Here is a 13,611-nt window from a genome sequence, read left to right as displayed (position 1 = left end):
TTTTATATGAGAAAGACTTTTAAAATAATGTTTTTTTTTTCTGGTTATAAAGTAATACAGTATAAAAATAGGAAAAATTCAGAAAGTATGTCCCAAATCTCTTCACTGAAAGATAATAATTAGAGATTTTTTTAAAGCTACGTTGTCAGGCTTTTTTCTACTCATATATAATTTACATAAATCTATTTCTCTATTTATGTAAAATACAGCTACAGTTTAAGCATATAAATTATAATAGATATATAGTTTAGAAACTTTTTTTCACTTTTATATTTTAAGCATTTACATACTGTTAAAAACCTGTAAAATATGATTTCTAGTAAGACTGAGGTATTGTAGGACTTCTATAGTTGAAACAACCTCCTATTTTTAAATTGTTTTTCTAATATTTTTACTATTTTAAATAAGATATCTGAAAGGATATTTAGTAAATATTTTATATATAAATCTTTATATACATCTCTCCTTTTTCCCTGAAATGTTTGAGTAGTTTTAGTAGAGCAGATGTTGTGAATGCTTTTAGAATCTCTAGTACATTTTGACAGATTTATCTTCTAAAAGATTATTTTAACTTAGAGTCTCCCAAAGAACAACTGAGAGAGCTTTGATAATCCTTTGAGCAGTGATTCTTTACAGGTTTAAAATTCCATCTCTCTACATGTTTTTATGATACAGTGCATATAAATGCACATGAGAGAGAGAGAGAGAGAGACACCTTACATAGGGCTTAGTCATGCTGCATTCCCCTTAACTGCAGTCCTCAAGCTCACCAGGATGCTGACAGTCACACACACACACACACATCCAATGTGTTTTCAGGCCAACAGACCTAGGAAATGGAACTTTGGTAAGCATGTTTCAGTAGTTTCTAGCTCTGTAGTCTGGTATGTTACTGACGGTGCCACAGAGCTGGGCCTGTCTGTATTTGCCACTTTATGAAAAAGATAGTAACTCAGGGCACAAAACACAAAGAGGAAATAGCTATGTGAGGGGAAAAAAAACTGAGCTGATTCATTCTTCTGTGCCTCCCATATTTATTTAGAACAGTACAATTTTACTTGTAAACTTTCCCGCTTTCCACATCAGCTCTTTCCTGTTTGATAATGATTTATAAATTTCTACTTATCATAAACTTGCATTGCATTTTAACGTAAGTACTTGCTGAGAGGGAGGGACAAGATGACTGACTAGGGATATCCATCATGGCAGCTCCAGGTCTGACTCTCAGCTACAGAGACAGGCAAAATTGGCAGCTCCATGCAGCTTGTTGAGTCTCTGGATGCAGTCAGTTCCTGTATGGTCCTGCAGCCTGGCCCTGCCAGACACACACTGGTTGAGTCTCTGGCTGCAGTCAGTTCCTGTATGGTCCTGCAGCCTGGCCCTGAGGATCAGCAGACAGACATGCACAAGCCTAGCCCTGTCACCCAGCAGTGCAGTGGTGATGCTTTGTTCCCTCTCAGCCTTTTAATATTTGCAAGAGAGCACACCATCCTCCTCCAGAGAAGCTCTGCAGCTATGGAGAGAACCAGGCACTACAGCTTCCTCTATCTCCAGAGATTGCTAACTAAACAATTAGCCACCCCCCAAGTAACATTTTTCTCAAAAAAGTGTTATGATTCCCACCTCATCCAAGGCAAGGGTCATTACCTATTTTCAGCTGAGGTTTCACTCAGTTACCTCCCCTAGAGGATGACCTTGCACCCTACGAAGGGTCTGAGAACTCAAGCAACCACCCTACATGGAATCAGTCACCATCAGTCAAGGACATGCACCCCTCTACAGGCAGAATACCAGTGCATCACACTAACCTCACCGAGAACCCAAAACTGTAAGCCCACAGTGATGTGTCTCTGAAAATACCTATCGTCTTCAATAAATAGAGGCCTAAATAATAAAAAATAAAACAAAGCACTGCCATTTTAAAACTTAATTCAGAAATTAGGAAGAAGTATGCCACCATCCTTTCCCCCCAAAAAAAAATCAATACAGGGACACAAGAATTATGAAAATATGAAGAAATATCTCCCCTCAATGAAACATACTAGGTCCACTTTAAAAACAATATCACTGAAAGGAGATGGATTAAATGCCCTTATCTAAATATATATTGGCATAATGGATGAGAAAGAGGTGCCTTCTATATGCTGCTTGTAAGAAACACACTTCATTGATAAAGACACACACAGATTGAAAGTGAAAGGTTGAAAAATGAATTCCATGCAAAAAGAAACTAAAAATTAAAAAAGAAAGAAGAAAAAAAAAAGGCATAGCTATCCAATATCAGACAAATTAGACTGGAAGATAAGACCTATAAAAAGAGGCAAAGAACAAAAAAAACATTATTTCACATTAAAGGGATCAACTATCGAGAAGATGTAACAATTACAAATATTTATGCGTCCAACATTGGGGCATCCAAATACATGAAATGGACTTAGATCTTAAGGAAAACATAGACTCTAACATAAAATTGTTAGGAATTTAAGCACTGCACTCTCACTACTGGATAGGTGATCTAAAGAAAACATAAACTGACAGATGTTGGAGCTAAATTAAGCCATAAATAAAAATTTATAGAACATTTTACCCAACAAACATAGAATATACATTTTTGTTTTCAGGAGCACATAGAACATTGTCTAAGATTGACCACATAATAGGTCACAAAACGATCCTCTAGAGATTTAAAAACAGAAATCATATATAGCATCTTCTCCACTCAAGCTGGAATTAAGCTTTACAATCAACAAAATGAACTTATAAAAATATACAAATACATGGAAACTAAATAAAATGCTTCTGAGTGATTTTGAACTTGCTGAAGACATTAAGAATCGAATTTTTAAATTTCTTAAAACTCATGATAACAATACTATACTCCAGAATCTCTGTGGTACAACAAAGGCAGTACTAAGAGAAAATTATAGTAATTAGTGGTCATAGAGAAAAATTTTTAAAAAGGAAAGATTACAAACAAAGAACCTAACGATGCATCTCAAGCAGATGGAAAAGTTAGAACAAATAAGCTAAAAAAAGAAAAAGAAAAAAGAAAAGAAGTAATAAAGATCATAGTAGAAGTAAATAAAAAGGAAAACAAGAGAGAAATACCAAAATAAAAAATAATAAATGAATGAAAAACTGGCCATTAACCAGATTAAATAAGAAAAAGAGAAAGGATACAGAGAAATAAAATAGAAATGAAACTGAGGACATTATAACAAATATAAAAATACAAAAAATTGGGACCAGCAGTTGGCGTAATGGCTATGTCACTGGACTCACATGTAGTCAACCGCAGTTGGAGTCCCGAACCAGATGGCTTAAACTCATGCCAGGCGTGTGTGCACGTGCGTGCCCAAGATCCCAAGAGGAGAATGGAGAAGGGATTGTGGCATGGCCATCCCCTCTGGGGGGTGATTTCTCGCTTTCTGTCTCTCTGTCTCTCTCTTTCTGGCGAGTGCACACAGCCTATAGCAAAAAACTTTCAAAAAAAAGAAAAAAGAAAAAAAGTCATTATGAATTATTATGAGTTACTATATGCTAACAAGTTGGAAAACCGAGAAGTGATGGACAAATTTCTGGACACACATAGTTTACCTATTTTGAACCAGGAAGTAAGAGAATGCCTAGATGGTCCAATAAAAAGTAATGAGATTGAATATGTAATTGTCTCCCAACAAAGAAAAGCCAAAGTCTAGGTAGCTTCACTTCTGAATTCTAAAAATTCTTTAAAAAAGGATTAACAACAATTTTTTCAAGAATATGTAATTGTCTCCCAACAAAGAAAAGTCAAAGTCTAGGTAGCTTCACTTCTGAATTCTAAAAATTTTTAAAAAAGGATTAACAACAATTTTTTTCAAACTATTGCAAAAAATCCTAATGGAGGAAAGTCTCCCAGACTCATTCTATGAAGCCACCACCACCTTGGTACCAAAAGCAGACAAAGACACAATTTAAACAAAGGGAAAAAAACCCTACAATAATATCCTTGATGAATACAGATGGGAAATCCTCAAAAATTTAGCAAATCATATATAACAACACATTAAGCAGATTATACACCATGACCAAATAATCCAGTCAAAATGGGCAATTGACTTGAACAGACAACTTTCAGACAAAAACATAGGAATGGCTGAAAAGTATATGCACAACTGTTCAACATCTTTTAAAATAAAGGACTGAAAAAAATCAAGCCCATCTAACCCCAGTTAGAATAGCTATGATTAAAACTAATTTAAAAAAAGAAAAGAAAACTGGGCTAGCCTATGATCCAATGGTTAAGGCAACTGGATCCCACATGACTGACATGCTATTTGAGTCTCAGACCCATACCGTGAGAAACACTCCAGGCATGTGTGCATGCCTGTTCAAGAAATCTCAAAAGGAGAAACGGAGAAAAGGGATTGAAACACGATGGTTGCATCAAAGTATCCCATAGGATACGTTCTCTCTCTCCTCTCTCTGTCTCTCTCTGGTGAGTGCATGTGTCCACTGGCAATTACAAAAAAGAAAAAGTGCAGAAAAACAAGTGTTGGTGAGGTTGTGGAGAAAAGGGAATCCTTATGCATTGCTGGTGGGATTGTAAGGTGAGACAGCCACTGAGGAAAACAGAATGGAGTTTCCTCAATACTATTATATGATGCAGCAATCCCACTATTGGGTATATACCCAAAGGACAAAAATTACTCAAAGAGACATTTGCACGTCCTTTTTTCTTGCAGGATTATTTACAATAGCTAACCTATTGGGTCCACCTAAGTTCCCAACTACCAATGAACAGGTTGGAAAAATATGGTACATCTACACAATGAAATACTGCTTATCCATATAGAACAATGAAATTCTGTCATTTGACACAAAGTGGATGAACCTAGAAGATATAGCACTAAGTGAAATAAGCCAGGCTACAAAAGACAAATACTGTATGCCCTCGCTTCACGTACACCAAATGTCCATGGTCTCTAGGGGAAACTGAAAGACCTGAAAGCATAGGAAGAGAAAGAGACAGAGTAGTGATAAATATCGGAAGTTGTTTGGCGGTGGCAGTGGGAGAGGTTCATGAGAAAAACTTTAAGGGACACAAGAATGTGTATAAAGAAGGGAAGAGACTATGGCACAATGCAGCACTACAGGGTAAATAATATGGGCAGTTTAACACATATTTCAAAACGAACAAAAAATGCAAGTAGAAATTTTATTCAAATGTGCACAATGCAAAGTAATGATCAACATTTAAGAAGATGAATATGTATATTCTTTTTTTTTAATTTTGGGAGTTTTTTTTTGCTATAGGGCGCATGCACTCACCAGAGAGACAGAGAGATAGAAAGTGAGAAATCACCTCCCAGGGAGATGGCTACGCCACAATCCCTTCTCCTCCATTCTCCTCTCAGGATCTTGGGCACGCACACACATGAGCCCAGCGTCAGTTTAAGCCACCGGGTCCGGGACTTGAACCATGGTCGACTACATGGTAGTCCAGCAATGTAGCCATTACGCCATCTGCTGGTCCCTCAATATGTATAGTCTTTAATTATGCACCATACACATACTTTAAAATAGCATACTGTATCACATAGTGATGTACATTAAATACATGTAAACTAGAATTTATCATTTTAGAAAAAGTACTTGCTGAATCTAGTCCTTGGCTCTTAATTATAAATAACCATGTGGTATCCAGCTCCTTTACCCACTAGAATATAAAGCTGGCCTGGAAAAGGTGTTTTAAGCAATGTAAGTTTGGTAGTAGGGTGTAAGTAAATAATTTTTGCCTTACCCGGAAACAATAATTATTCCTAAATTTCCATATTTGTTTTAGAGCAGAAGAGTGGGTAGGAGATGCCATTGGTTTTAAGAAAAGTTTTTGAGTTTCAGCATTATCTCTATAGCTACTACTTATGTCTTATTTGAGCTTGATGAAGCTGCTGAGTCTCTGAACCTCAGTTTCCTCATCTGAGAGAGCACTAAGGGTTAACACATTTGAGCCAATGGCCCAGATGATATTGGCACATTGTCAGAAACTTCTGTGGACTGATTCATTCTTCTTTGGACCATTACTGTTCCGGATCTCTGAGCCACTAGTTGGCCTTATAAAAGGTTCAGCCCTCATCAGTGACCAGCTGATGATAGTCTTGTACTTTCATTTGTTTGTTTTATTTCTTTCATCAAAGATAGAGGAAGAGAGACAGAGTGAGAAAGAGAGAGACAAATAGTCTTAACAGGGCCTCATCATGCCACAGTCACTCCCTTCTCCCAGTCTTCCAGCCAGCCAGAACCTCGAAGGCATAAACACCCAATACAAGATCCCAACCTTGATCTTCCATGTGGCTCCAGCATTGCAGAGCTGAGCCCTGCTGCCTATGCCACTATGACTAAGCCAGTCTTCCACATTTTAATAGCTGCTCTGTATAAAAACCAGCTCTGGTAAACTTTAGTCTGAACTATGCAACTTTTAATTGCTGAAAATAAACATGTATTTAGCACTTATTACATGCCAAGCATGAATGAGACATAGCCTCTGATTCAATTGAGTTAGGTCCTATTGCCCTATTAAAAATTGATTAAATATGTACCTAAATGAATTGAGGTTTTAAACCTAATCTGAATCTTCTCTTAAACTTCTAGGGTTCTAAAGTTCTTCTGGCCTAATGACTCACCTTAAAAACATCTTTGCAGCTACTTTTAAATAAGAGTAGGACTACTTATCAGATTTAAGCATTATTTAGTTTTTAGTTTCACAAATCGATGGTAGATTTAACTACTATTTTTAATTGTGCAATTTTTAATTACAGGAGGAAAAGAAAACTTTTAGGAGTTCCACCAACCTCACCTTTGTAACACCTAATTTCTAAGGATATTTTTTAAGGAAGAAATAAGAAAAGATATTGAGTTATTTAAGTTACAGAAGATGATTCATAAAACTGAAGTTCAAGAACAGTTGTTGGAACCTTATAGTCTCTCAGGGGCCAACTGGACCAAGTTTTGCAGTTAATTGTTGCTTTCTTGGGAACCAGTTTTTGCCAGAGGGTTGCTTAGACATTCCATGCATTCCTGTGTTTTATCAGCCCACAAGTTCAACCAGGAGTCAGTTCCTTTTCTGACAATTAGAGCAGATTTGGTCCCTCTTTTAGAAACATCCTCAGGACAGTGAGTGGATATATTTCGGTGCATCATTTTGAACCTTAATCCCGCTACTGGGTAGACACCCATTCCCCTCATTTCTGCTGATAGGCTTCCTGAGCCAGGTAAGCTCCTTTCAAATTCAATTTCACAATAGTTGATAAAATAAAGTGAAGTTTCTCTGCCACCACATCCATGTGAAGTCTTCATGCTGGACACTGGCATGGTTCTTAATATTCTTCTTTTGAATTAAACAATTGAAATATAGAGAAAATTTTCTAGATTCATGTACATTATTTGGTTTGGAAAGTAGAAAATTAAGTTAGTCAGGTGGAAATTACCAGGCAAAGAATATTTTTTTAGTTCGAAATATAAAGGTAACTAAGATTTAATTTATTTTATAGTCTTTACAAGAGAAGTTACATATCATGAGCATTAACATTAGGGAGAAGCCCAGATCATATATGACTAAAACAATAACAAGAAACAGCTTAGACTATTCCAATTATTGTAACAAAGGACATTTTTAATCTAAGGGACTGATTCATCATCTCAGGTTTCCAATAACAATGCAAACAAGGCAGAAGTCAGGAAACGTATGTGAAAACCTACTTGAGAAAAAAAAAAGCTTTTCTTCTACCCTCTTAGGTTCTATGGCTGTGGTCTGTGAATTAAGCTGACAAAAAATTGACAGGAGAAAAGTAAATGAATTATAACTGATGTTAATATTTTATGTGACACGGGGGCTTCTTAAGAAAGACGTATAGCCCCAAAGAAGCAGTTCTAGTCAAGAGCTTGCATACCACTTCAACAAAGGTTGAGGAACTGTGGAGAAGTAACTAGCCAAAGAAAAAGGATTTGGACTTTTAAAGGCAGATGATTGTAAGAAAGTGAATAAAACATATGTAGGACAAACTAATAGAAGATAACAGTTATTTTACTCAGGTTTGTTTGTGCAGGCTCATTTTGGAATCTTGGAATTGACTCCCATCTCTAATGATAAAAGTCTTCTCTCCTACCTGGTAGTAAGAGAACATCTTTTCCATGGTTTTTATGCCCTGCTTTCAAACAGAAAGGGGAAAGCAGAGAGCCCTTCCTGCATTGTGTTTCTCAGTTGCCTTCAGCTCAAAATAATGTGGCAAAGTTGCATGTTTTGGGGTGGTATATTCTGATCCTCTTCAAGTCCTTTGCTCTAGAGGGCGTTTCCTCCCTGAGGAGTCAGGTGGAGGTCAGCAGTGCTCATGTAAATGCTTGATCACTCATAACTTGACTGTGATTTCATATGACTAAACAGCAATTACAAAAATGAAACTTTAATGAGAAAATGGGGTTCTGAAGATAATTTTTCCTTTTCTCAACTTTTATTTAAAGTCCTATTGCTTTTTTTTTTTTTTAGTAACATTGGTAGAAACCCAAAATTTAATTTGTGTTTAAGAGAAGACCCAGAAACCTTAGGATGACCCTTAGTCATGGACCGAAGGACTACCTCTCAGATTGGAAAGTGCTGATACAAGGAATGAGTGAGGGACAGCCTGAGTCTATTTGCATTCATTCAGTTGATATTCATGGACTCAGGAATGAATAAGACACTAATCTGAGAAGGAATTAAAGATGATTCAATAGTCCTTTCGCTCACCAAGTCAAGGACTGGAGCCATCTGCCTTGATATCAAGCAGCTATGTTGAGGGGACAAACTTCAGTTTTCTTCCTTTCCCAACCCAGCCAACTAGAAGGTAGACATGTGCCTATGTTTTTATGTATTCATTCTTGGTCAGCTGTTTATATTTTTGGAAGTGAAAGCTAATAAAGACAGTCTGACATGTAAAAGTATATTCATTATAGCAGTGGCATGGACTATTTGGAATGGAGACTCCCTGAAAATCTAAGACAAACTATCCCTTTCTGAGTAGCCATACTGACGTATAATGAGTAAGTCATCCATGAGAAGTTTCTTTTCTAGTGGAAAGAACTGGTAGCAAGCTGAGGTAATCCATCCTTCTTCACATCATTTAAAAGTATCTCCAGAATCTGCTTTCTCTCAAATGCATCTTCCTGTGTTGTAGTGCTCGGCAGAGTGTGGTGCTGGAGTACGGACACGCTCGGTGGTGTGCATGACCAACCACGTCAGCAGCCTGCCCTTGGAGGGCTGTGGAAATAACCGGCCTGCAGAGGCCACCCCATGTGATAATGGACCCTGCACAGGCAAGGTAGAGTGGTTTGCTGGGAGCTGGAGTCAGGTGAGTGGCGGGAAATGGATTCATCTGTCTGTCCCTTGAAAGAGGCAGAATAGCAGAGGGGTTAGGAACCATGATTTTGTGCCAGGTTTCCCAGCTGTGAACCCACTATCTACCCATGACTCTGGAGAAGCTATGTGTGCTCTTGAAGCCTCATTCAGTCAACAGTATACAGGATCACTGGGGCCTAGACAATCACTGAAAGAAACATCCCTGCCCTCAGAGAGCCTGTGATTTGGCATGGTTTCTAATCTATAAAATACTAGTAATGAAGGCACCTGATGAAGAAACTTAATCTGTTATTAGATTGCTAAGAGAAATACCTGAAACTTGATGACTTATAAAAAAGTCTAACTTATAAACTTATAAACCCCTTCCAAAGGGGTTTACTATCTCAGAAAGAGAGAGAAAAAGAGAGAGCGAGCAAGGTGTAGGTAACTCTTTTAACAACCAGCCCTGATGAAAACCCCTCTCACCAGTGCTAAAATCTCCATGAAACATCTATTTGTTCATAAATGTATTCCTTATGTGATTCAATCACTGTGATCCAGTCACCACCCTTTAGGCCTTACCACCTCTCAACATCCAATTTCCAATCAGGAAATTAGGGAACAAATCGTTATTCAGACCGTAACAGAAGGTAATTTTAGAAACATACAAACTATGTAGTACATAATTTGACACACAATAAGCACCACAAATCACAGCTGCTGTTGCTGTAGTTATTGCTCCTGTTAGTCAGAAGCAAAAATTTGAAAAGGTGGAGTTATATTCATTATAAGGAACACTATGAGGAACAGATAATACCAAATATCTTAATAAATAATTAATCAATGAATTTTTCCCACTTGTTCCAAGACTGAATGTGAATACCCTAAGAAAATATGACTGTACCCTCTTGTTGCCCTGTTATAATTACTATCAGTATTTGAATTCTTGGATCACTTAGCATTTAGCTCCCAGAGCTGGCTGACTGTCCAAAGGCATTTTAGCTGATGATTATGATTTGTACATTATCAGGACCTCTGACTCCATATATAGAATTTTATTTCTTCTAAGTCACTTATAAAGCAGATAATGCAAAAGATAAATAAATAATCACCTTATCCTTGTAAATTGACACAAATCCTTTGAAAAGCAATTAGATAATAAATTTCAATAATCCTGAAATGTTCAATTGTCTTAACCCAGTTTTCCAATTCCTAGAAATTAGTTTCAGGAACTAATTAACAGAAGAAAAATAAAAATAAAACTTTTTTTTTTTAACAGATCCAGTATCTTATTTTTATAAATTTTTTAAGGACCAACAGTAGAAATATTTAGACTTTATGTTAATGAAAGCGTGTTGACTTATTTAGAGAGATTTTTAGATTTTAATCTATTTTATATAATCAATCACTATACATCACTTAGCTTGTAAAGTGTATTTATCCAGCATGAATACAATTCATACCAGTTCAGTTGAGGATACTATAAACATTATCAACAGATGCTGTTCCATTTCTATCAACAGATAACTGTTCCATTGCTGTGTCCCGTAAATGTCTTGCCTCTCTGTTTTCCTTAATTTCTTTCCTCACTCTGCCATTTCTCCTAGCCTCTTCCTACACTGTCTTTAGTACCCATAACCCTTTTCCATGCTTCGATATACTCTAAACTTTCCATTTCTGCCTAGAGTGTGGAAAGTTGGTATATTAAGTGGCTATTTCCCATCTCTCTCTTTCATAGCTTGGCTTGCTTCACTCAGCAATAAATTTTCCATATTCGTTCACTTCCTATCAAATGGCAGGATCATGTTTGTTTGTTTGTTTTTAAGGCTGAGTTGTATTCCATAGACTAAAAGTGCCATACTCTTTCAATCCATTCATCTGTTTGTGGACATTTGGGTTGGTTCCATGTCTTAGCAATTGTGAATAATGTTGCAATAACCATAGAGGTGCAAGCACTTTTCTGACTGAGTATTCTATCATTTGGGTAGATATCCTAGGTATCTTTGAAAAGGTGGAGTTATATTCATTATAATGAGCATTATATCTTAGGTATCTACCCAAATGATAGAATACTCAGTCAGAAAAGACTTGCTGGATCATATGATAGTTCCATTTGTAGATCTTTGAGGAACCTCCATATTGTTCTCCATAGTGGCTGAACCAATTTACATTCCCACCAACAGTGTAGGAGAGTTCCCTGTTCACCATAGCCTCATCAGTACATTTTTTTTAAAATCTTAGTCATTCTGACTGGGGTTAGGTGGTATCTCATTGTGGTTTTGATCTGCATCTCCCTTATGCTGAGGGATGCTGAACAGTTTTTCATACACTTTTTTGGCTGTTTATATGTCTTCCTTACACAGTTGTCTGTTAAGCTCATTTTCCCATGTTTTAATTGGGTTGTCATTTTTTTTTGGCAGGGGGAGTAAACTGCTTGAGTTGTCTGTATATTGTAGTTATCAGTCCGTTACCTGAGGGATAATTTACAAAAATATTCTCTCATACTGAGGGCTATTGATTCACACTTATTATGGTGCCCTTTGATGTGCAGAAACTTCTTAATCTTATGTAATCCCACTTTTCTATTTTGAGGATTGTTGCCTGTGCTTTGAGGTCTTATTTAAAAAAATCTCTGCCTGCCCCAATGTATCCCAGAGTTTCCCCAGTGTTTTCCAGCAGAAGTTTTATAGTTTGAGGTCTTAGGTTTAGATATTTGATCCACTTAGAATTGATTTTTGTTAATGGTGAGAGATAGGGGCCCAGGTTCATCTTTCTGGAGATGAATATTTAGTTTTTCCAGCATCATTTGCTAAATAGGTTTTCCTTTTTCCACTGTATTGACTGGTGCCCTTTGTCAAAAATCAATTTGCTGTGTTTTGGTATTTGTTTCTAGGGTTTCTATTCTATTCCATTGGTCCACATGTCTTTTTTTGTGCCAGTACCATGCTGTTTTGATTATCACAGGTTTGTAATATATTTTGGAGTCAGGGAGTGAGATGATGCCTACTCCACTCTAACTACATAGGATTACTTTGGCAATATGGTGTCTTTTATGATTCTAGAGAAATTCTATGATTTTTTTTCCAGATCCATGAATAATGTATTTTTAATTTTATAGGGGTTGTATAATATGTAGATTAATTTGTGTATAATTGCCATTTTGATGATATTAGTTCTCCCAATACAGGAACATGGGATGTTCTTCCACTTTTTCATGTCACTTCAATTCGCTTTTTAGATTTTTTTATAGTTCTCTTTGTAGAGGTTTTTAATTTTTTTGGTTAGACTTAGTCCTGGGTATCTTACACTTTTTGTGGCTATGGTAAATGGGACTACTTTTTTCAGTTCTACTTCAGACTGCTTGTTGTTTGTATATAGAAATGCTATAGGTTTCTGTAGGTAGGCTTTGTATCTTGCCACTTTACTGTATTCATTTATCACTTCCAGGAGTTTTCCCATGGCTACCTCTGAGTCTTCTACATATACAGTCATGTCATCTGCAAATAGAGATAATTTTACTTCTTCTTTACCTATTTGAATGCCCTTTATTTATTCTCTTTTCTGATTGCATTGGCTAGGATTTCCTAGCACTATGTTGAAATGGAGTGGAGAAAGTTGGCAGCCTTGTCCTGTACCATTTTTTAGTGGAAAAACTTTCACCTTTTCTCCATTCAGTATGTTATCCATGAGTTTTTTCAGATGGCTTTTATTGTGTTGAGAAATGTCCCTTCTATGCCAATTTTGCTGAATCTTAACTATAAAGTCTTAATTATATTTATCAAACACTTTTTCTGCCTCGATTTATATGATCATATGGTTTATATATTTCTGTCTGTTAATATGGTGTATTGCAATTGTGGTTTTGCATATGTTGAATCACTCTTACATCCCTGGGATAAAACCTACCTGGTTATAATGTATAATCTTTTTTATATGTCATTGCATACAATTTGCTGGTATCTTGTTGAGAATTTTCGCATCCATATTTATCAGAGATATAGGCCTGTGGTTTTCATTTTTTGTCATGTCCTTATCTGTTTTGGAAATGATAGTGATGGAGGCTTCATAGAATGAATTTGAGTGGCTCCAGAGGAAAAAAAAAATTAACCATTTATATTTATTGTAGTCATTTGCAAGATTAAATTTTTTCTCTGCCATCTTATTTTCTGTAATATTTTGTTTCTTTCCTTTTATATGGATTAGATTTTCATTCTTTCTTTAATGCCAGAGGGCACATGCATATACATTTGATTGAGAGAGTA

At 36.3% G+C, this 13,611-nt stretch overlaps 1 protein-coding gene across 1 annotated transcript in view; it reads left to right on the top strand.

Annotated features, from left to right (window-relative positions):
* Positions 1-9,168: 9,168 nt before the first annotated feature.
* LOC102481974 (thrombospondin type-1 domain-containing protein 4-like) overlaps positions 9,169-13,611 on the top strand; it is a gene marked incomplete at its 3' end in the record, with an annotated part of 8,080 nt that continues 3,637 nt past the window's right edge. Inside the window, exon 1 of the mRNA XM_006167970.3 lies at positions 9,169-9,362. Within this exon, the coding sequence (XP_006168032.1) occupies positions 9,237-9,362 (126 nt within the window). The remainder of the gene's footprint in view (positions 9,363-13,611) is intronic.

This window comes from Tupaia chinensis, unplaced genomic scaffold (assembly GCF_000334495.1).
Source record: "Tupaia chinensis unplaced genomic scaffold, TupChi_1.0 Scaffold145376_1, whole genome shotgun sequence".
In the NCBI taxonomy this organism is placed as follows: domain Eukaryota; kingdom Metazoa; phylum Chordata; class Mammalia; order Scandentia; family Tupaiidae; genus Tupaia; species Tupaia belangeri.
The sequence above is the reverse complement of the archived record's forward strand: the minus strand, read 5'-3'. Positions and strand labels throughout refer to the sequence as shown.